At 31.3% G+C, this 24,218-nt stretch overlaps 3 protein-coding genes across 11 annotated transcripts; all 3 read right to left on the bottom strand.

The window, feature by feature from the left end:
- Positions 1 to 709: 709 nt before the first annotated feature.
- Positions 710 to 5,097, bottom strand: LOC149495259 (pentatricopeptide (PPR) repeat-containing protein). Of its 2 annotated transcripts, none has more exons than XM_089722572.1 (3): positions 2,573 to 5,097; positions 2,084 to 2,142; positions 710 to 1,387 (listed from the first exon to the last, which is right to left on the bottom strand). In XM_089722572.1, the coding sequence occupies exon 1, from the start codon at positions 5,051 to 5,053 to the stop codon at positions 2,651 to 2,653; it is 2,403 nt and encodes an 800-aa protein (XP_089578698.1). In that variant the 5' UTR covers positions 5,054 to 5,097; the 3' UTR covers positions 710 to 1,387; positions 2,084 to 2,142; positions 2,573 to 2,650. The 2 variants fall into 2 exon arrangements, with proteins under 2 accessions (XP_089578698.1, XP_089578699.1); XM_089722573.1 differs by having other exon boundaries at positions 2,588 to 5,097.
- A 1,604-nt stretch (positions 5,098 to 6,701) lies between these two features.
- On the bottom strand, positions 6,702 to 9,558 carry LOC105629665 (multidrug resistance protein). Of its 7 annotated transcripts, none has more exons than XM_020677645.3 (5): positions 9,199 to 9,558; positions 8,854 to 9,000; positions 8,616 to 8,659; positions 7,206 to 7,591; positions 6,702 to 6,955 (listed from the first exon to the last, which is right to left on the bottom strand). In XM_020677645.3, exons 4-5 carry the CDS (start codon positions 7,497 to 7,499, stop codon positions 6,809 to 6,811), a joined length of 441 nt encoding a protein of 146 aa, XP_020533304.1. In that variant the 5' UTR covers positions 7,500 to 7,591; positions 8,616 to 8,659; positions 8,854 to 9,000; positions 9,199 to 9,558; the 3' UTR covers positions 6,702 to 6,808. The 7 variants fall into 7 exon arrangements, with proteins under 7 accessions (XP_020533304.1, XP_089579653.1, XP_012066674.1 ...); XM_089723527.1 differs by lacking the exon at positions 8,616 to 8,659 and adding an exon at positions 8,137 to 8,229 and having other exon boundaries at positions 9,199 to 9,555; XM_012211284.4 differs by lacking the exon at positions 8,616 to 8,659 and having other exon boundaries at positions 9,199 to 9,557.
- A 2,813-nt stretch (positions 9,559 to 12,371) lies between these two features.
- LOC105629664 (large ribosomal subunit protein uL3y) lies at positions 12,372 to 15,882 on the bottom strand. 2 transcript variants are annotated; one of them, XM_012211281.4, is made up of 6 exons: positions 15,731 to 15,882; positions 14,825 to 14,930; positions 14,074 to 14,184; positions 13,517 to 13,821; positions 12,874 to 13,283; positions 12,372 to 12,798 (listed from the first exon to the last, which is right to left on the bottom strand). In XM_012211281.4, the coding sequence occupies exons 2-6, from the start codon at positions 14,907 to 14,909 to the stop codon at positions 12,540 to 12,542; spliced, it is 1,170 nt and encodes a 389-aa protein (XP_012066671.1). In that variant the 5' UTR covers positions 14,910 to 14,930; positions 15,731 to 15,882; the 3' UTR covers positions 12,372 to 12,539. The 2 variants fall into 2 exon arrangements, with proteins under 2 accessions (XP_012066671.1, XP_012066672.1); XM_012211282.4 differs by having other exon boundaries at positions 14,825 to 14,938; positions 15,731 to 15,872.
- Between the last annotated feature and the right edge of the window lie 8,336 nt (positions 15,883 to 24,218).

Below are 24,218 nucleotides of genomic sequence, written 5' to 3'. Positions count from 1 at the left end.
CGCCTTGCGGAATCTAAGAAAGTTGAACGCTGAAAAAAATTGTTGATGTATAGTATTCTAATGCTTTGGATTTTGGACATTAATTAGTGCGTTCGAAGGTGGAGGCGTTGAGCAACCAATGCTGCTTTCCTCGAAAAAGAGAGAAGTACCACCTAAATCTCATCAAAATTCAATAATTTCCTTGTACCCCATTGTGTCCCCATCTTTCTGCATCCCTCCCAGCTATCTCTAAATCTCATCAAAATTCAAAAATTTCCTTGTCCCCCATTGTGTCCCCATCTTTCTGTATCCCTCTCAGATATCTCTACCTACACAGAGCCTTACTGAACTCTGCAAGTAAAGTTGTACCACCGTTCTCTCCAGGCTTAAAAATGGCCTTCCAAGTCTCTAGTTATTATCTTATCTGGCCCTTTTGCACCGGTTTCAGATCTGCTGATGAAAAGCTAGACTATAGGACAGCTCCAGCGACCTTCAATTAAACTTGAAAGTGGGGGATTTTACTGATTTGATTTTGCAGAAGAGTTAGGATTTAGTGGACAAACTGCTTGTGGTTTTGTAGGAAGGTGTCACTAGATAGGAGGCAAATCCCACTGTTGACAAGTTCATGTTGCTTTCAATTTTGATTTCGTGGTATTTATTGAACGGGCGTTCATGGCTTATCAGAAATGGGCTGTAAAGTTCTTATTTTTCACGGTTATTAATGTTAATATTATAGAAAAAATATGCTAATATAGAAATTTACTAGTTGCTATCCTGTGGCTTTCTTTCACAAGTGCATTAACTGCACCGCAATACAAAAGAAACATGAATTTTTGAGCGAATCCCTCTCTGATGAATAAATAATACAATTCATATGCAAAATCCAGAATAGAAAGTGGTGTTGGTTGTTGGTGTTGGAAGGAAACAAAACCAGACCAAGTTAAACAATGATTGGGATCATATTTGCTTAGCCATATTTGTCTAACAAAATTCCAATCAACCCAACTGAAGTTTATGCTTGCCCTAGCATGAGCACTTGCCACGAGTCCACCTTGTCGCACATCCAATTAATAAGCCCAATGCCAGATGGGTGTAGGTAAAGGAAGTTGGTGATCTAATGACTCTGGTAATTAGCTCCAATGAAAAGTCATCTAGAAACAGTAAATGAAACTCTGGCTGGCTGGATGCCATCTTGTTAAAGAACGCAATGGTTTTTGCAGAGGAGACAGATCACAACAAGACGAAGAATCCTGCCATCACAAGTCCTTAATTCCATGTCACCTCAATGGTGCCAATCATCTTTTTTTCTGAAAAATAGCATCAACAGGGATTTGCTTCCAGAAGAACTCTTGGCAAAGGCAATAGGATCATCAAAAGGGCTTTCTTTTGCTATATTCCTTTCTTTTTCCTGGTCCAGAGAAATCGGAACAATAAAAAATAAGACGGTTTTTAGATATAGATTTATGTCACTTTCATTGAAAGGCTCAATATGCAACATGAATAAAGGAAAACGAGAAAAGATGAGCATAATCCTAAGGTACAAAATCATTGAGACCCACAGAAAGTACGCCACAGAGTTTAAGGTGGTAGCAATCAACTGTTGGTTAATGATGTTCTCAAGGACTTTCAAGAACTGATTTCAAAAAAAAGGGTTAAAAAATCGAAAGCAAAATTGAAGTTTATACAGAAATTCTTAGAACAGAAAATTTTTTCTTTTTAGAAAGCCCTTTTAAATATTATAAGCCTTCTAATCAGTTCAGCCTAAGAGAACAACTTGAAAAATAGAGCACTGAGCGGTAAATGGGAAAGGGATGGTGAATTGGTGATAGGGAAAAAGTAAACGTGAATATGAAAATACTAATATGGTCTTTCTTTTTCTGATATATCTTTGTATGTGCACACATTTCACGTGTGTGCTCGTCCGTTTTTTTTTTTTTTTTTTTTTTTTTTGGGCTAAGAACAGGAGGTGGGATATAGGATATCAGAAAGTGATTGCTTTGAGAAGTTGCATGGAGATGGAGAGATAAAGCGCATGAGTGCTTCTCCTTACGCATGGGTGCTTCTCCTTATAGACTATAAGAAAATGAAGAGATAAAAGACTTACTGTTCTTGGATTTTCATGCTAGCCCCAGTGTCCTGATTCTGCAGCTATCTTGGTCATAGCTTCAGTTGAAAAAAAAAAAAAAAAAAAAAGAAGAATGGTTTAGCATAAATGGCTGTTCAAAGATAACATTAATATCAAGATGACAGGATAAAAGCAGCAATAAAAGCAAAGATATGGCATTTCGATGGGATGGGATTCCCGCAACTTTTTTTGTTGCCTACAAATCTTGGAAAGCCAATATGTCGTGAATATTATGTTGACAGTTTCAAACCCTAAACCCTGTACAGTTTAACTAAAACTTTTTGATTCCATATATTTTCAATGGCTGGCATTTTGATGGAATTGTGTGACTGCAAATTCATTTTGTGGTTATATAGTGTGGTTTTATAGAGTCTGTCTGAGCTATCTTATAATTACAAAGAACTTGAATACAAAGTTAGAATCAAATGGTAAAGACTTTATAGCTGATGTAGAAAATTTATTGCATACCCAGCAAGTTAATACCATGATTGAATGAGAGCGACAGCAGGCACCACCCTGAAAAATCTGCATCCTTGTCCTTGGTCCTTACCAGAAATCTCCACAATTGCAAATTCCATTTGTGAAATGATGGAATCGACTTGCATCTCTTACTGTAATATTTCTCTTGGTAATAAGAGAGATAAATTTTATAGCGGTATGGCAATCACCACAAACTCGTAAATTCTTAGTCACTACAATGGGCTTGTTGGGACTAAGACTAAGAATTCCAAATGCAATAGCCAGTTTTTCACTATGATAAAGGAGGATTTTTTCCTTCTCCTCTTCTTCAACATCTTGAAAAACATAGCTGGATTCCCCATGGTAACCCAACCTTTTCATCTCCACGAATAGTTCATTAATTTTGCTATGTATCTGAGGAGATTGTGGATGTGATCTATCTCCACCAATGAATGCGTGAAAAACACCATCAATCTCAATCCAACTGCACCCAGGACTCTTCTTAAAACCTTGGTCCCTCTGCATTGTTCTAACATGTGCTGCATCGTCCCATCTCCCAACAGTGCTATACATATTGGATAAAAGAACAAAGTTTCCTGAACTTTCATGTCCTAGATTCTGGATTTTCTTTGATACTTCTTCCCCAAGTTCAACATTTTTATGGACCTTACAAGCAGCAAGCAGGGCACTCCAAATACGAACATCAGGCTCTAATGGCATCTTTTCAATGAAATTGCGTACCTCTTCAAAATGCCCAGCCCTGCTCAAAAGATCAGCCATGCATATATAGTGCTCCATCCTGGGAATGATTGCAAAATCTTGACCCATGGCATTGAACCAGTGTTTACCTTCTGTGACAAGTCCTGAATGGCTGCAAGCAGACAAGAGACAAACGAAAGTCACATCATCTGGCTCTAAACCTTCTGCCAACTGGCTATTGAACAACGATAATGCTTCCATTCCAAGCCCATGAATTCCATAAGCAATTATCATTGTGTTCCATGATACTATATCCCGCTTAGGCATCATATCAAAAACCCTCCGAGCAGTCTCAATTCTCCCACACTTTGCATACATGTCAATGAGAGCATTACAAATTGTGGTTTCAGTTGTAAAACCATGAACAATTGCATAACAATGGCTGCAAGAGCCATGTTTTAGTGCAGCTAAATGAGCACAAGCTGGCAGGACAGCTACCATGGTTGCCAATTCTGGAACCATTCCAGATAACTTCATCTTATGGAACATATTTAAGGCCTCCTCTGCATTACCATTCTGTACACATCCTGAAATAATAGCACTGTAAGAAACTGCATCTTTCAAATCCATTTCATGAAAGAACTTTATTGCGTCACTGATAATCCCACACTTTGCATATGTTGAAAGTAGAGTATTTCCCAACATTAAATCTGAAATAAAGCCTGATTTGATGGTGTAACAATGTATGCATCTCCCTCTGCTTGAGTCGGTCAACTTTACACAAGCTCGAAGTACAGTAGCGAGAGTTACAGCTGTTGGAATAACCGCAAGATCTTTTTGCCTCATCATTTCCTGAAATAATTCCAATGCGTCTTCCATAAAATCACAAATAACATAAGCACCAAGCATAGCACTCCATGTCACCTCATTCTTACTCATCATGTCAAAAATTCTCTTGGCATACTTTATGTACCGACATTTCCCGTACATATCCAAAAGCCCAGTAGCAACCACCACGTCATCAATATAACCCCTTCTTACACAAAAACCATGCATTGTCTTGCCATGGTTCAAAGAGTTGGCCTGAGCAACTGCTGGAAGAACCGAAACAATAGTGGAAGAGTTGGGGATAATGCAATCCTTCTGCATTTGAATAAGCAATTGTATTGTCTCATAATAATACACTCCATGCAAAGAAAACCCAGCAATCATAGAATTCCACGCAACAACATCTCTAATTGGCATGTCATCAAACACCTTCCCCGCATCATCCAAACACCCACATTTCGCATACATGTCAACCAAAGCAGTTGAAATATAAACATCAGAATCAAGACTGAGCCTTTTGGCATGAACATGAATCTCCTTGCCTTCTTCAATTGCTTGAAGAGCCGAACATGCTTTAAGAACAATAGGGAAAGTAAATTTGGAGGGCTGGATACCTAATTCAAGCATTTTGTAGTACAAATTAATGGCTTCACTGAAGGGTCCATTCCAAGCATGTGCCCTAATTAATAAATTCCAAATTATAACTTTTTTAGGCTTTTCGTTACTTCTATCAAACACATGGCGCGCATACTCAACCTCATTACAAGCTACGTAAAAATGGATGAGTTTTTCAATACTTCTATTAAAGTCGTAATCTTTAGCATTTGGGGTGTTTTTAATGAGATTTTGATGGATTAGTTTGCCTTGAGACACAGATTTTGACTGGATACAAGCTTCAAGTAATTGTGTACAATCTGCTAGACTAAAACCTTTACGGGATTTTAGACGCTTTGCCCATAACATCGCTCTTTCTTTTGGTTCATTGACTTAGAAATTTGGATTAGAAATAAAAACCTTCCCCAGTCGCTACTAACGACAACTGTTAATATCTGTCGTTTCGAAGTGATGGTTTGCGGGAAGGAAACGAGAGAAAAGACGGAAAAAAATTAAATTTGAAAATAAAACTTGTCCGCCTATAAATCTATTTTTATAATAGCAAATTTTTAATTTTTTTTAGCAGTGATTATAGATTGTTTATAAGTAAAACATTTTCAAAATTAATTTCTAAAATACTCTAATGATGATACATAGACAGTGATGAAAATAAATAAAAATACAAACTTTTTTATGGTTGTACTTTAAAGTTTAAATTTTCTCAAGTTTGCTCAAATTTGTAAGAATTTCAATTTTACCATAATTAAAATTAAAAAAAAATTAAAAAAGTCAAGAGTTTAAAATTTAAAGTCCTTATTATTTCATAAAAGTTTTATTTAAATATCACTCCCCGTGTACATGTATAAAAACCAAAGAATAAAAGAAACTAACATTATTATTTTCTTGTCAATTAGAAAAATTGACTCTAATCTTTAATGTTGAATTTGATTGATTTAGTTATTAGGTTGATCAATGTTATTTTACCAAATTTGCAAAATTAAAAAGATTTATTGACTCTAATTAAAAAGTTAGAGACTAAATTGATAACTTAAAATTAATAATAGAATAATTTACCTTTCAAATATAATCTACCATAAAATTTAAAGTTAAGTTTTCTAAAACAAAAAATTTAGGATAAAATTGAAATTTGTTAAAAGACTTTGTTTTTTTTTTTTTTTTTTCTTTTGATTATCATTAATCCATTCATTTGAAAAGAGAGACGATTTTGATAATTTTTTCTAGGGGTGTCAAAATGGAACTACAATGTGAATACGATTCGCCTAACACGCAAAATAAACACGTTAGAATTGAGGTTAAATGGGTTTATGTCATAAACGGTTCACCCGTTTATGACACGAGTATAAACGTGTCGTGTTACAGATTGATATATGGGTTAAGCGAATGACCGTTTATTTAAGAGTAAAGAGACAATTTTAGTATCAAATATAAATATTTCAACTAAATCCTATTTAAACTTTATTGTCGTATTACTTTTTTTTTTATTTTAGTCATGAATCTCGAAAAATGTATGTATTTTATGTATGAAAAATTATAATTAAATATGATTTGAGCTAAACATGTTAAAATTTAAAAATATTATAAGCAGGTTAAATGAGTCATATACAGGTCAATACGATTCATTTAACATGTTTATGATATTATGCGGGTTACGCGTGTCGTGTTTGTGTCACCTGTATAATTTTCATGTCGTATTCGTGTTGATAAATTTGATACGATTATTAAATGAATCACGTTCTTGTTGACTCTAATCGTATCGCGTGTTAGGTGAATCCGTGTCAAACCCTACGCGTGAATCCATTTTGACACCCCTATAATTTCTTCCTCGACATAGAGTTCTTCTTAAAACAATGCCAGTTTGCAATATGGAAACACCAAGATAAAAGAATTTGAGGACATGAATTCTGCTGTCGGACTTCTATCAATTATGAGAAACTTACCGTTTTCTTGGAAATACAGAGTTCTTTTTATTTTTTTATTTTTAGATAACATTACTCAATTGAACAAGTATACCATTCTGTATATTAATATTATACTATGAACAACAATAATCATCCTGGTACACCAAATGTAACTAAATTAATAATATATAATAAATAGCAAATTTTAAGGAAATACAATGTTGTTATGTTGATGGGCAGGCCAATAAATCCCTTCCCTTTGACATGGTAGAGGAGCTGGTTGTGCAATGTAAGTAGGATATTGCTGTCCTGGCATCACTACTGAAAAATCAGATGCATATGATGTTGCCACCTGTCACCAAGTCCCCTCTTTGATTAACCCAAATAAACCTTACTTTATACAATTAAAATGCTAAAGAAATGAACCATTGAGCCTTGGTTTAGGTTTAGTAGTTGTCAAATTTTAAGGTATCGGATTCAATTGTATGGATTCAAATTTCTTATCGAATTACTTTTAGTTTATTGGACCTATTTGTTGAATTGAAATATAAATTCCAAAAAGAAAAAAAAAAGGTCAAGAAATGAGAAAATGCAAGACTTACCGTTTGTGGATTTCCAAGTTTGTCTACTAGTCCTGATTCGAGAGACCTGTTAGTGACTTCTTGAGGAGAAGAAAAAGAAGGATTTGGTCTAAAGAGATGTTCAAAAATGGCCATTATGAGGAACATTGATATTAATATAGCTGTTGCAACAAATCCAAATGCAATTGCATTCATTGATGTTCCAAAACTTTTCCATGGAGCTTCCTTATCTATCACTGCAGTCTCCGACGGCGTAGGATCTGAACTTGTATATATATTCCATGCCTTTGATCTTTCTGAACCAAAATCATTCATACTCCTTTCTTCTTCTTTTCAATCCAATGAACTTTTCTGACACTTGCTTGCTGTAATATATTCACCTTCTCATTTGTGAATTGCCAATTGCCCTGAAAAGAGAGCGACTATCCAATTTAAAGTTTTGAATTATGAACATTAGATGCATTATAAGAACAAAATATGCCCGCAAAAATTGCATCAGCAGACAAGATTGCAGAAGAACAGATGTTTTATCTTATTCAAATAATATTTGTCTGAAGGAAACTAAATTTCCCGACAAAGATCCAACTTTGGCCATTTTCGACGAAAATTATGCTACTTGGAATATTAATGTGAGCTCTATAGCTTCAAATAATTCCCAGCTCTAGTCTTAATTCAAAAAATCAAGCAAGAACCTTCTCTTTTAAACCAAAAAATGGACTTCAAAAGCAGAATGTGAGGAAGTATCACTAGATTTCGAAAAATCGAGTTTAAGGGAAAACGAAATAAACAGAAATCTAAAATCAACTTACAGAAAAAGAAAGAAAAAGAATTGCAGAACTTCTAACTCATAATGCAGCCCTACTTGTTCTTGTTTAGTGGATGGTGAGTGAAATGCTGCGTTATGATATATCACAGCTATATATAAAACAAAATAAATAAATAAATAACCCACCTTAGTTATCAGTAGTAGTTGGAAGGCATATTGTCTTGGTCCTGAGAATTAGGAGCACACACTAATCTAAATGTTTAGAACCTATAAGCTTAGCTGCCATGGAAAAACAAGACACTCACACACACTTCTCAAAGAATAATTTAAAAAAAAGAAAACCATGTAGGTGAGACCCAAATAGCTATCTTTATACCCAAATAGAAAATGTAAAGACAAAGTTATATGATAATCCTAAGAGTAGTATATTGTATTTATCATGTTCTTGATGCCTAACTTAATGGATACTATACCTTGTCTGAACAAAGCATACTTAAAGGAAATCAAAAGCATGGCCCTTCATGTCTCTAGAGCTAAAAACAAAGTGGGTGCTTTAAAAAGGAGTCGCCTTTTTTATATCCTTAGTTAAATTAAGACATCAAGAAAAAAAAAAAAAAAAAAAAAAAAAGAAAAGAAAAGAGTTGTTAACCCTAATTAAAACCCACCTTCCATTAACCTTCATTAACCCATTTGGTTATCTGATTAGACTCTGCAGAGTTTAATTATGAACAAACAAATAATTATATGCACTATACTGATAAAATTTCACATGATAAATGATTATAACTATCATCAAGTAAGTAAGTCATAATATAAAATTATAGAAGGGGAGAAAAAAAACACATGGGTTAGGCACAAAAAATTAAAATTAATAAGTTATTACAGGAATAATAAGATAATTACCTTGTGGATTTAAAAGGTTAAAGGTCAACTGTGATGGCATGTCATTAATTAAAGCATAACCCTAATTCAATTCCAACATAACTATTGAGAGGTCATCATGGGAAAAGGTTGCCAATATCTCATATAATCTCCAAACATAATCTCCCACTGAATGAAAAGAAAGAAAAAAGTAAATAAATACATAAAAGCTGCTACAGAAAACTATAGCTTGAATAAAAATTACTTATAGGCATGTGAATAAAGAATTTAAAGAACCATAAAAGAATTACAATTTGATGGGGAAAATAAAAATAGAATAGATAGAAAGAAAGAAGAAGAGAGATAGAGAGAATCAATGTTTGGTACCTTACAGCTATGCAGTACCAAACTGCCATGATTCAAGAGAAGAAAGAAAATGGGTGATGAGTTGCCAAATAGAATATAGGGAGAGCTAAGGAAAAAGAAGATGATGTGTAGACCACATTTAATTTATTCCCACAATTTTTTTTTTTCATGAAAATAAAAATTAAATAACCTGTTGAGAGCAACCCATTACTTTTGTCAGAAAAACCTGCTAAAGCCATATATTGGCTAATGGCTCTATCATTTTAAAAATCCCATCTTTTAACAAAAAACATGAAAACATTCCAGCAAAAATGGATTTTTTAGAAAAATATTTTAATAAATTTCACATATTTATCATTTGTAAATATATTATTTTGGATTTCAATTTCAAATTTATTTATTATCTATCTGCCCACCCACTAGCCTACACAGATTATTACAGAACTAAGAATCCTCTGCTAGAAAGATGAAATTATTCCACAGGAGAATGAAAGAAAAATAGTACTAATAAATTATTAAAAGAGACAAGAAAGAGAAAAGAGGGAAGAGCCTCTTTTACCTACAAAAAAACAATTGAATGGGTCTCCTTTGTCAACAAGACAATCACCTTGTCTGAGAATGACATGAAAGCCTATCTATACCTATAACCCATCAAAATCCTCAAATTTGAAAGAATGCATCATTTACATTCCTTTGATTTTGCAAACAAAAAACAACATTTCTATATATTTATTGAATAAAACATTTCTTTACCATATCTAATCCAAGATTTTTAAGATTTAAGAAAAAGATAATCATTGATTGATCACCCACTTCTATATTAACCAAGAAAATTACATTTTTTTCTTTTTCTTTTTTTTTTTTGAAGGACAAAAAGAAAAAAAAAGATTCTAAAATGAAAATTGAAGGACTATCAAAAACAGCAAGAATGATATTTGATCTTGTTTTATTAAGCAAAAATTAGATTTCTGATGCAGAAAGGTCATTTCAAATGTAGATTAATTTGCTTGACATTTCCATATAAGACATTTTGCAAAAGAGAAAAGGGTCCCATGAAATGAAAGCACTCTAAAGCAGAAGTTGAAAATAGATTGAAGCATATATTTCCCTCCTTTTCTTTTGTCTGCCTTTGATCTCTCTCTCTTTTTTTTTTTCAAACCAAAATCTCCATCTTAAGCAAACCCATTATTGCTTTTCCAACAATTCACCAACAAATGTTCTTAGATATTCTACTAAGTGAGAGGTTACATCAATAAAATACATATTTCAATTGGAAAAAAATTAGATTAGGTTTATGGTCCCTCAAACCAATGAAATTAAAATTTTTTATTGAAACGAGATATTGCGTACTATATACTTGAAAAAAAGATACGGTCAAACACTTTTTAAAAAATCTTTAATTTCATTTATTTGATCTATAAATAGAGTCATGGATCCGATTTTCGCAAATAACTGTAACTTAAAAAGAGTAATGACTCAAATGATAGGACACGTTTAAATTTAATAGTAGATGACTTTGGTGAAATTATATGTTGAATTTGTGAAAAAAAAATACTTATGAGAATTGGGAAGAAACAACTACGAACCTTAGAACAATGTTAGTTTTATATTAAAAAAATTTGTGAGAATACCCATTGTAAAATTAAAGAAAAAAATCTTATAAATGAAGATACCTTTGATGATAAATGTAGCTACATCATATGTTATTTTATTTATTTCATGGACATGGTTTACTTTTCCTTCTTTGGCTCATTCACAAGTGACATCCCACTTTCTTCATGTGACTCTCACACTCACACGTGTATGAATGATGCATTGGCTGTTTAGTGCAAAGAAATAATAATAATAAGCATAAGATGAGTTATACATGTGCTTATCATTCACTTTCTAACCTCTAAAAATAAGTTTTTGTTGGTTATAATTGTTTATCAAATACCTAAAAAATTGAGAGTTATATTCTTCTGTACTACTTTTTAATTGTTTTCATAAAGCATAAAATGATTTTTTTTTTTTTTTTTTTTTGAATTGGAGATGGAATTAGAAAGGAGCATGTAACCAAAAAAAAAAAAAAAAAAAAAAAAAAAAAAGATGTCAAAGGAAAATTCTAAAACCCTAATTATTCTATAAATTAAAAATCATTCCTTTTTAATATTGTTTTTGCTACATTTCTGGTGGAACTATTTCTCATGGGTTGATAATTTAATAATGACCCATAATGCCTTTTTCATATTATTTAGAGTTTTCAAATTCATCCATAATTAATAAAGATAGCTTATCCATCCTTATCAAATATTTCTTTTTTCTTTTTTTTTTTTTTTTTTTTTTAAATTAGGGTTTATGTGGATGGGTCAGGTAAAGTTTAGTAGATTTAGGTAAGGTAATAAGAGAGGAGCAAAAATTTGAGGATATATAAGTAGAAATGAGAATAGGAAACTCCACTTATATCATATAACCATCAAGAAGATGCTCAAAAGAATACAAAGAATAAGAATATCTGGCTAATAGTATTCTTAATAGACATGATCGACTGATAGGTTCTGAGAAAGAAAAGGCCAATAAGCAAAGCTATTTACTCCTCAAACTCTGAAAAACTCCCATTGAAGAAACAAAGCTTTGAAATAAAGTGAACAGAAAATTAAGTAACATATGAAATTTTATGATTTTACATTTAAAGATTATCTTGAAGTCAATTCATAGTTATTTTTAAGACTCCATCAAAATCATTGAGAAACACAGAGGATTGTTCGTCTGAAGAAAGAAACGTTTCGTTTTGTTCATAAATCTTTTCAACGTTTCCTCACGCTACAACAAATGATATGAACTTTGTCAGAAGACCTGCAAAAGAAATGAGATCAATCCAGTGGCTTTTCTCTCTTTTGAATTAAACCAGTCCAGCGACATGAACCAAAATGATTATAGCTTTATAACTTAGTTACAAGTTGGTTTTCCTTCTCTATGCAAAAGGAGAACAAATCTGTTCTACACACGTCAGTTTATCAGAGGAACTTATTTATTATTCAATAATTTTAAAATAATAAGACAAAAAGTGAATCTTCAATCACACGTACAAGTTTTTTTGCAATTTACCATTGAATGACAAAAATTTGTTCGTTTCACAAATTGATTATAATCCATTTGCCTAAATATCTGCAAATGTATGGTTACTGTCAATTTCACAATAACATGCACATTGATTACAGTAAAATAATTTCATGATAAATACCAAAAATTTCACATGTTCAACAATAACTGAAGCAAAAAAATTCCAGAAACCAACAAAAATAAGAACACTTGCATGAGATGATAGTATTAAAAATTGAAACTCAACAAGTAATGAAGTTCATTTCTTTTATGATTCAAAATCATGCCTTCAAGCGACCGAAGAACTTGGCCTTCTCTTGTGTCGTCTGGAATCTGCCATGCCCAAACTTGGAGGATGTATCAATAAACTTGATCTTGATCTCCTCCAAAGCAACCCTAGATGTCTGAGTCAACAACGATTGTCTCAAGGTCACAACTCGCTTCTTTGGACCCAGGCAGCATCCCTTTATCATCAAATAATCTTCCTTCACAACACCATAGTGGGGGAATGCTCCAATTGGTGTGATATCCTTCTCAGTCCTGTTATTTACAAAAGATATAAGCAAATTGAGGGGAAAAAAAATACAAAAAGCCAAAATGTTTAAAAGGATTCACCTGTCATATTCAGTCATTGCAGAATGAGACTCCCGACCAGACTTCCCAAGCTTGTAGATTTTTTTGTTCATCTCAGTACGGTGATGATAACCATTTTGTCCAGCCCTAGCAACGGTAAATGACACCCTAGCAGGATGCCATGCGCCAATACAGGCCACCTTCCTAAGACCACGATGGGTCTTACGAGGGAGCCGGGTGACACCCCAACGTGTAACCACACCTTCATAACCCTTTCCCTTGGTCACACCAATCACGTCAATCATCTCATCCTTTTGGAAAACAGCATCAATTGGAATCTGCTTCTCAAAGAAACTGTAGGCAAAGTCCACCTTCTTAGATACATCCCCACCATTCACCTGAATCTCCATCAGATGTGCTTTCTTCTGCTTCAGTCCTTTCATCTTCCTAATCTGCAGATATCATACAATGAAATTCAGTACCAGCTTCAGAGTAGGAATCTGATCACCTGAGCCTCGACAAAACCATACTTGGTCATCAGCATTAATGACAATTATGGACTAAATTTGAGAATAGAAACAAGTCCCACAAACCGTGTAACCTCAATTGCACACCACAAATCAAAAGATAACTCAAAGGACCAAAGTTGAATTAGAGCCTAAAAAATTATTCCCAAAGAGAATACCTGTGTGTGTGCCAAGACACGAATGACAGAACAGTACTTCTTCATTTTCTCCAATTGTGCTTGAATATCTTTCTTTCCATCTTCAGATTCATACCTCTTAGAGTACTTGGTGAATGCCTTCTTTTTGGACTTGCACCAGTTCTTATAAAACCTCCTCTTCACATCCTCACTCAAATGCTGGGCCCAGACAGTGTTCAATGATCGGAGACCACGGGGTGTTTTCACATAACCCACAACCCCAACAACCATCATAGGTGGTGTCTCAACAATGGTAACAGCTTCACATGTTTCTTTCTTGTGGAGCTCTGTCATTCAGAGAAGAAATTACAAAATTTAATAAAGTGCACAGGAAAAAAAGATACAACATAATACTGTATTATAAAACAACTGAAGAGTAAACTGAACTAGATTCAGAAAGAAACTAAAGTTAGACGTATATAATTCTTACAAAAATATGAAATGCCTCCAATTCAGTTTACTTTTGACTTGTTAAACATAGCTTGCTACTGAGAATGGGAAAAGGCACAAAAAAAAAAAAAAGAGAAGGCATGACTCACTTGACCCTGGCTTCTCAACTTCTCTCACAATATGGGTCATCCCAGCTTTGTAACCCATAAAAGCAGTCAATCTGCATGGTTTTGTTGGATCATCTTTGGGAAAAGCCTTCACTGAAAACATCACAAAGAGAGTACATGTAAAAACCTCAGGCAATAGTCACCAAAATATGACTTGCACGGCATAAGAACCAATCAATTCAAATACAAGTCAAGCACGTACAGATATTACTGGTGCCAACAAGCTACAGCTAGCAATTAGTGTTAGTTAAGTACAAGCTAACACACAGGCCAATCAACGCTGAAGTGACCAGAGCATGTGCATCACATTTTATGGTATTACAAGTACGTTGACAAAAAAGAAGACAACCACACAAATCATACTATAAAACAGCTAATGTATTAGAAAATTTGAGAAAGTAAATGCAACACTCAGACCAGAATGCAGGATTTCGCCAACTCAATATTACGCATAAAATTTGTCTGAACTCAGGTAAACTCTTTCTGAAAGGAGTATGCTTGTAAGAAATACATGGAATGCATTTTAGGACTCTGTGTCCAGAGTTCAGAAGTTCCAATTTATTGTTTAACAGTAATGTAAAAGACAATACAATTAAAGGCTAAAAACTGAAAGCAACAAATTACAACAACATTAAAAAGATTATATAACAATCTCACACAATTACAGTAAAAGTGTCACCATCAACGATTTATGAACTTCTATAGTAAAAAGATAAAAAGATGCAATAGAAACCTTTTCCTCTGTGACGCGAGGCTCTCTTTCTTGGGAGAAATCCCAAAGAGCCATGTCGGGGGTGCTCAAACTTGCGATGAGACATCCTTCAAACTCAGTGATAGCACTGCAAGACTAAGTAGCTTAATTTATTTTTCCTTGAAAAAATTAAAATTCACAAAAATAGTAACGACATCGTTCAATTAATAATTAGTTTATGAGCATACATGGAACCAAAGAAAACAGTGAAAAAATTAAAATAAAATCATATCAATAAAAATAAAGATGTGAATAAAAAAACATTAAATTCGATTAGGAATAAATTTTTTTTAAAAAAAAAAGGAAAGAAAAAATTTATCAGCATTAAAATTATAGAAATAAAAAGTTATATCTTTAAACACCCGCCGGAGGGGGGGGGGGAGGATAGATAAAATAAGTATTTACCCTGTACTTGTGAACATGTAATGTCGACAGCCAAACCTCAGTAATGAAGTGAAATGCTTCCCAACCAAAGGCCTATGGCATAAAAATTATTATGCCAAATCTCAAAGCTCAGAAGTATTGCTTCCCAAATACCCATTTCAGAGTATTGGCAAAGAGAGCGTTTTCCGAGACTCCAACCTTGATTACTCAACGATTCTCGTATTAAGGGAAGTAATCTCAAATCACTACTAGGCAAAGCTTGATATTAACATGTTTACAATCACAAAGGTAATCAAAAAATAATCTCTCCTAAAAAACAAAACAAAAATACCTTGCAAAACCCTTACAGATCTAATACAATAAAATCAAATCGATTACAAGATAAATATTTGCAAATTATATCAGATTAAAGAGATACAGTGAGCTTAGATATTAACTGAATGATACGTATATAAGGACATATTACAGAAACTGGAACGTATTACAGAAATTGGACGATAGTACCTCAACGAGACACAGAAATTATGGAAACGCAGTGGCCGTGCTGTAAGATGATAGCAGAAGTGAAAATGTTTAGCTAGGGGTTTTTATATCATTTTTCGAATGAAATTCAATGGCTGGGATTAGCATGTTATGAGAATTATCGTCCGTTGGATGGACAATTGGTTACTAGGGTTAGGGTTTTCTGTATAACGCCGCTCCGGAAGCAATTGAAAACATTATGTGGGCTTATAGTACTCCAGTATTGGGCTTGGAATTTTTCTAATCTTATTGGGCTGCCGTTGACATTTTCATGTAGGACTGAGCATAGTTCTGAGAAATTAAATTGATTCTACTAAACTTCATTTATTTCTTTATTGCATTCAGAAAGCAAATTAAATTCTAATAAAAAATAATTAAAAACAGAATTAATATAGTGAAATATCATATACTAATCGGTTGGATTTGAATTTCATTTTAAAATTTTTCTCTTTTTTTTTTTTTTGATTGGTTGGGCCTCTAATTTTATATGAACATAAGGTGGGCCAAAACCCACTTAATTCAATCAAATGTTAGTTCAACAAGACCGTAGCAATTGGGCTTCTTAGGTTGGCCCAACAACTGAAGATTTAGGTCCATCTGGGAAAAGGCGTTCGGCTTAACCCACTTATACAGGTAGTAACTGATCTATACCTAACAACTAACTTTAATCTATTTTATATGAATTTTGGTCAGCAGCTGGAGTTGACAGAAATCTCCATTAGTACTTCATTCCATCAGCTGGAGTTTTGGAACTTCCTTTTTCTTTTTCTGTTAGATTTAGATTCAATTATCCTTATAAAAACAATCACTAACAAGTTTTTTAATATTCTTTTATTTATATAACACATTAAAATATAAAATAAAATATTTACCTCAAAGAATAAAAAATAATAATGTATAATAACGTTTAAACATAATAGTACCATAATTATCATTTTATATCTTAACAACAATTATCAAACAATAAATATTTACGAGCTAATAGCTATCAACCATCCGCAATTGTTATCAACTATAAATTATTGTTAGGAATAACTTAAAATAATATTATTAAAAATATTTTGAGATTTTAATTTTATTTAGTGCAGATTTTCTGCATAGAATTTGATATTTTTAGGAGTATTTTTAGGTCTTATTTGATTCACTTGTAAGCCTATAAATAGATATATCGTTTTGTTAATTTAATGAAGTGCTAAAAACATTGTTAATCATCTTGTGCATTTTCATTCTTCCTTCCCTAAAAACTTAATATGGTATCAGAGCCTTGGATCCGAACCTGCATGAGAGAAGTTCCCTTCTGGGTCGTACCATGGTATCAGAGCCTGTCTGTTAAATGGCCACAAACACTATTCCATTTTCTTCCCTTCCAATTTTTGTTGGTGAAAATTATCAGCTATGAGCTGTTAAAATGAAAGCTTATTTACAAGCTTATGACTTATGGGAGCATGTTGAAACAGAAAAAGAAATCCCTCCACTGCCATCCAACCCAACTATGATTCAAATTAAGAATCATACGAAGAAAAAGCCAAAAAATTCAGAGCAAAAACCTGCCTTCATTCTTCTGTTTCGGATATAATTTTCACAAGTATTATGATTTGTGAAACAGTAAAGGAGATATGAGACTTATTAAAAAATGAGTATCAAGGCAACGAGCCGACGAAATTGATACAAGTTTTGAATCTTAAAAGAGAATTTGAGATGCAAAAAATGAAAACATCTGGAGGTGTCAAAGAATATGTTCACAATCTCATGTCCATTATTAACAAAATTAGGTTACTTGGTGAGGAATTTCCTGAAAGTGGTTGAAAAAATTCTAATAAGTCTACCCGAAAAATTTGAGTCCAAAATTTCTTCTCTTGAAGACACAAAAAATCTTTCTGAAATTTCAGTTGGTGAACTAACTAATGCACTACAAGTTGTGGAGCAATGGAGAGCATTTAGAGAAAATAATACTATAGAGGCTGCTTTTGTTGCCAAGACAACGAACAAATTTTTATCAAAAAGAGGAAAATTTCCACCATGTGGCATATGCAAGAAAGATAATCATGATGAAAATGATTGTTGGCATAAAGGTAAACCTCAATGTTTTAATTGTAAGAAATTTGGTCATACTCAAAACGATAATAGGTATAAAAATCAATCAAATTTTGTGCAAGAGGAAGGAACTCTTCTTTGAGTATTGGAGAGATGTGCTCCAAGAGAGCATTGGAGAGATGTGCTCCAAAATAAAAAAAGTGATAAGAGGTGCATCAATATTTGAAGAGAAGTGCTTCAAAAAAAAAAAAAAAAAAAGAACAATTAAAATTCATTTGCTAGTTTGATGAGAAGTGCATCAATATTTGGTGAGAAGTGCATCAAAATGATGAGTTGGAGAGATGTGCTTCAACAAAGTTAATTGAAGAGAGGTGCTTCAAATGCTAGATTAAAAATTTTAATTATTAATTATTATAATAAAAAATATTATGTTTGAATTAAGAGAGAATGTTAGGATTAATTCAAAATAATATTATTAAAAATATTTTGAGATTTCAATTTTATTTAGTGCATATTATTAAAAATATTCTGCATAAAATTTGATATTTTGTTATTAAAATTAATGATTTTTAGGAGTATTTTTAGGTATTATTTAATTCACTTGTAAACCTATAAATAAATATATCCTTTTATTAATTTACGAAGTGCAAAAACATTGTTCCTTCCCAAAAAAATTTAACAATTATTAGCAATTGTTAATAGCTATCCATCAATATTTATGTTTCTCGTTTTTCACGAGTAACGTCATCGACATACATGTTCATTGATGAAACATTATGCGAATAATTACATCAACACATCAAATTAATTCCCTACGTCATACCGAATGTTTAAAAGCTTCTTTACAATTGATTTTACTATGATTAGGTAAGGATAAGATATGGAGATTCTTGTTATTATTAGGGTTGAGAAAAATAAGCATATTCCATTGACCATAGAGAGGATTTCCAACACATGGACTTCAAACCAGAAATTTAGTATAAGATGCTCCCACTACCTAAACTTTTTAAGATTTCAATGAAAATTTCAACTACCCTTTAAAGATTTTAATCCATATTTTATAAACTAATAAAAGGGAATATAGTGAATATATGCTTTGAAAGCATCCAAAATTACATATTTTAAAGTAAAAAAAAAATATTTATATATGTGTGTGAGGTAATAGCTATAAGTGACAATGATATCCAAAAGAGAGAGTGGACAAAGCCACTTGAATATGACATGGATTTCCACCAATTTAAAAAAACAAAATTCAATCCTATAATGTCAAATATGACATGATATAATTATCAATTCTAGGGTTTCTTTCATAGCTACTATATGTTATCTTGTTCATCCTTTTCTTGCAAAAATATTCATCACCCCCCTTTAGTGTCCCTAAGGAGAAAAGGAATATGATCATGTCTAAGAAAATGTAAATTTGAAAAATTATGTTGTCAATTTAAAGTCTAGATTGATAAGAGTTCAATTCCATGTGTTCACTCAAACTTAGAGAAAAAAAAAATTATATAGATGTGTATAATTAAACACTTGCCTATGTAATGCATTGGAAAGTAATAGGGAAAGTAAAAAATGTTAAGTAGTTAGGTGCGGTTTGATTGGTCTTGTTATATTTTAATTATAGACAATATAAAAAGTGAAAAGCTTTGAATTTATATCGTTTACACCGTAATTGGATTTCACCTCTTATTGCAAACTTTCTTGAAAAGCCAAAAAAAAAAAAAAAAAAAAAAAACGATAATATAGTTTTTCTTCTACCATTATAATATTTCAATGTGTATGCGTGTATAATTTTAGCATTGATAAATTGTGTACCTGCAAATTCCAAATGTCATTGATTTAAAGGGAACGTCTTTATTTAATTATAAGGCAGAAGGCAACAAAATTCAGTAGATTAAGTGGATCCATGTGTTTCTTCTTACACTGCCAACTTTGACAGATGCAGTATATAAGATCTTTAGCAAGAAAACATTGCATCAAAATACAGTATCCAAGACATGATTCTCAAAAGTGATATTGGTCTGCTTGAAATTTATATTATTGAAACAAAAGTTAGGTAATAAAAATTATAAATCAAACAAAGGACAAAAATTTTGCAGATTATGAGGCATTTTGCATGCACTTTGACATTGTTAATTACAAATTTCCAAAGATTTTGCGCACTTAAATGAGTTTTTGTCTTGTTTCTTTACATATCTATGTGGAGTTGTACTTTTGAGGAGTGGGTTTCTTTTCATTTTTATTAAAAGGTTTTGAAAAACCAAGTTCCTAATTTTCATTAGTAACCAATAAACTTTAGACCCAAACTAGTTAAAAATACATTAGAATTTAAACATTATGATGTGATTGACTTCAAAAAATACCGATTCGTATTTTTTTTTTTTATGGATTTTAAAGGGCTCAATATATAAATTCACTCATCATTTTTGCAACTTTAACCTTGTGCCACTTTGAACCTTGCGAATGACTTATCGTGCACTGAACTTGTAAATTTTTCTAATATTATACACATTTTGACACTAATATCAATAGTTTTTACGATTTTTGGCTTTTATCCGTAAAATATCGACTTGATATCGTTAGCATGAATTTTAGGCCAATAATTTTTATAAATTTTAATTTTTTAATGAGTGTTTAATTGATCCAATTTTGCAAATTAAAGTGTTTAATAAAATAATTTTGAAAATTGAAGTGTTTCATAGGTGTAATTTTATAAATTAAAATGTTTAATGAGTTAAAGTAAAAGTTTAAAGATGGATTTATGTATTTGACGGATTTTAAAATAAGTAAAATCCATATTAAAGAAAGGAAGACATGAACTCAACCATTGAATCACTTTACAAAAAAGCAAGAAAACAAGATATGCTCAAGACATCATTGTCAAGTATCAAATGAGGCAAATGTAAGAAAAATCATAGAATGCACTAATAAGAAGAGAGAGGCATTGATTATTTTGATGGGTTTGTTCATGATTGAACTACACACAAATGCATGTATTTTGTAGCAAAATTTGTCACCATGGGATTGGCATAACATATATAAGGGCCAGCCAAAGAAAAGGTAAATGCAGGATTACCTTTTGTCCTTCAAACAGAAGTATCCTTTGGACAGTAAATAAACTTCCAAACATGTCCTGTGGCCATGCAGTGCCATAAAATTTTTCAAAAGAAGAAAAAATAATACTAGAAGAGGATAAAAAATTTGCAGTTGGTTGCTTTAGTTATTAATATGAGAACTACTAGTCACTGCTATCTTACTAGGGAGATGTGCTCTTCTCTTTTCTTACTGACTATGAGCAGTCTACGGTTTTTGCTTTGCTTTGCTGAGTAGTCTGTGCACAACTTAAACAAGAAGCTACACTAATTTCATTGTATAGAAAGTGAAGCCCACTTCTAGTTTCCTTCTAAATTTTTTATTTTATTTACCTCTCTCCCTTTTTCAAAAGGTGGATTTAGAGAATTTTAAATTAATTATACAATCAATACATATATATAAAGCAAACATTTTTTTTTTCTGGAAAGTTGACATGTGCCATATCCACTTGGTATTTTAATTTGACATGTGGCGTATTCCTCCGGTTAGGCTTCCACTTGGCATGATTTGATTTGATTATTTAATATATTAATATATTGGCCTGGTTTATTTTGATTTTTATTTATTTTGAATTGGTGTTTTTGGTTTGGTTTGATTTGATTATTCAATGTATTAATGTATTGGTTTGGTTTGGATTTATTTTGAATTGGTATTTTTGGTTTGATTTGATTTGGTTCTTTAATGTATTAATGATGTTAAATAATTATTATTAATTATTAGTTTTTAAAAAAATGATAAAGTTTAATAACAATGAATTATTCTATTAATGTATCAATATATTGCTTTGTAATAAATATTTACTCTTAAATTTGTGAAGTAACAAGCGTTTCCTCCAACAACTGTTAATATATTTTTAACGTTTCATATCTAAATATTTTTTCATTCATTTTTTTTAAATGGTGTAGTAATACACTTTTTTTAAATTTTAAATTTTAAATTATTTACCCTCGAGAAACATTTTAGCTTTTTTAGAAATACTATATATAAGTTGTATCACTATATTTTTCAGTATTCTTGGCAAAGGTGTATTGGTCTCTGCTTTTAAATATATTATTCGTTTATTTTTTTTAAAGTTCAGAATTTTCTACATTTCAACTAATAGAGTTAGTAATTCTTACTCAAATTTTTTTTTTGTCTCCATTTTTAAAGATTATTTAACATATTTTTGTAGCCGTAAATTATCAAATCAAAGTGTATATATATATATATATATATATAACATGCAAAAGTTTTCTTGGTATTGCCACGTAGGATTCTAAATTAATGACACGTGCATGATTTAATTTTTTATTTTTATATTTTTTAAAAAATAAATTAATTTATGATTGAATTAAACCATCTTAAATGTAATTAATTAATATAACATTAGAGAATTAATAGTGTGTTAAATAACAATTTATATAATTTTTAATGATATGAATAAATTACATAATTTATAAATTTTAATGATATGGGCATTTATTATTTTATATTAAAAAATTAAAAATTTTAACATGATGAATTGATGATTTTTACGACTTTTAGTTATAAAATAAATTATTTATTCATGAATTTTATAGCAAGTTAATTATTTTTTACATTAATTCTAAAATATATCAAATTAATGAATTTTACCCCTTTATTTTACTTCTTTCTTTTTTTATTTATCTCTATAAATTTCAACATTTTTAATTCATACTCCTGAACATATGTTTGTCTACTAATTTTTATTCTAATAATTAAAAATCACAGCTATATTTTTTTTACTATTAATATATTTAATAATATGTTTTAACAGCATAACAAAAGAAATTTCATTCAAGAATCTATAAATGATATATATATAAATTCTTTAAATTTTTTTACTTTATTTTTTTTAACCGAGCATGCACGGGTATATTGCTAGTTACTGTATATTAATGGGATCAAATTACTACTAATAACGATTGTTAAGAGCACAATTACTAATTCCAAAAAAATTATTTTGAAAATTTCATCAACTAATTAAGTATATTTGTTACCAATAAAGTATCGGTTAAAATAGTAAGCAACCTCAATACCCATAAAAGTGAGAATACAAGTTCAATTCTCGAGTAGTGCACTTTGCTAGACGGGTTACGGTCTTTACTATAAAGAATATATAATAATATATAATAAATAAATTCAGTCTTTTCCTTAAAAAAAAAAAAAATCAGTCTTTGCTAATGAAGAAGGGAAGATATTATTTGGCTAACAGTAAAAGTAAAAAGAAAAAACACCAAGGACAGTTTCCAAATAGGAAAGCATTGCTTTATTTTCAAGAATTACTAGAAGCATTCTTTTTTTCTTTTTCTTTCTTTACTTTTTTTTTTTTTTTTTTTTTTTTTCAAATTGATCAAAACTTTTTCTTTTCTTTTTTTTTTTCCCCAACGGTTACATTAGAGGACCATTGGCATTTTTGTCATTAGCCAATTTGCCACCTTCCATTTGTACTTTCCTCTGTCCAGCCATGGCAGTCATCTTTTGAAGGAAAGCTCTTTAGGGCATTCGCAAAGGTGTTCAAAGGGTTTTCAAGCCTCAAAGCATGCAATTTTAAAAAAGCAATATATGCTTTTGTTTTTCATAAATAAATTAAGAGTATTCCTAGTCAAAAAAACAATAGTGTTCTTTACATTCCATCATGATATATATATATTTATTCATTTAATTTCTTATTTGATACTCTAATTATGTTGTCTATTATCATTTAATACCCAAAGAAAGAGCACCCATTTATACTTTTATGCCTTTCCTTTTATTTTGTTCTTCTCATATTTAAACTTTGACCCCTTATTTCTTTTTTATTTTCCCAACCCTTTTGCCTTTTCTTTATTCTTTAAACAATTTTACATGTTTGAACTGGCTAGCACAAAATTTTTGACCCGTTAACTATATATAATATATAAATATTCTTTTTATGAAAAAAAAATTTATAAATATTCCTTGAAGTTTCAAATATTAATTGGAGCTTCATTCTAGATTAAAAATTGATTAGAGTTTAAATCACTTCATGATAGATTTTCTACACTAATCCAATTGAGTAACAAAAGGTTGCATATTAGCTAGAACTCAGCACGGATCAATACGCACAAGGCCTAGTATCTATCGTTTACGACTAGGACTATAGGGAGCTCGACATAACTCTCTCTAAAGAATTCAGTAAAATAGCTCCGTAATTTTGCGAGAAGGGATGCCTTCTCACAAAAGGGTCGTAGTGACCGTTTACCAAAAACACAGTTCTCAGAGAAGTCATTAAATTTTCATTTTATACACATGATATTAGTAAATTATAGTACTTTTGGATGTGCTAACAAAGATTTTTACAGTTATAAAACCAATTTAATAA

This window comes from Jatropha curcas, chromosome 6 (genome assembly GCF_041381405.1).
Source record: "Jatropha curcas cultivar XTBG-Jc1 chromosome 6, XTBG_Jcur_1.0, whole genome shotgun sequence".
In the NCBI taxonomy this organism is placed as follows: Eukaryota; Viridiplantae; Streptophyta; class Magnoliopsida; order Malpighiales; family Euphorbiaceae; genus Jatropha; species Jatropha curcas.
This window is presented reverse-complemented; position numbering and strand designations above follow the sequence as displayed.

Excerpts from the sequence above, each read along its gene's own strand:
- LOC149495259 (XM_089722572.1), bottom strand. The coding sequence starts at position 5,053 with ATGTTATGGGCAAAGCGTCTAAAATCCCGTAAAGGTTTTAGTCTAGCA.
- LOC105629665 (XM_020677645.3), bottom strand. The coding sequence starts at position 7,499 with ATGAATGATTTTGGTTCAGAAAGATCAAAGGCATGGAATATATATACA. Across the intron at positions 6,956-7,205 it reads AACTTGGAAATCCACAAACG|GTGGCAACATCATATGCATC; the intron begins GTAAGTCTTGCA and ends ACTTGGTGACAG.
- LOC105629664 (XM_012211281.4), bottom strand. The coding sequence starts at position 14,909 with ATGTCTCATCGCAAGTTTGAGCACCCCCGACATGGCTCTTTGGGATTT. Across the intron at positions 14,185-14,824 it reads CTCGCGTCACAGAGGAAAAG|TGAAGGCTTTTCCCAAAGAT; the intron begins GTTTCTATTGCA and ends TGATGTTTTCAG. Across the intron at positions 13,822-14,073 it reads AGTTGAGAAGCCAGGGTCAA|AGCTCCACAAGAAAGAAACA; the intron begins GTGAGTCATGCC and ends TCTGAATGACAG.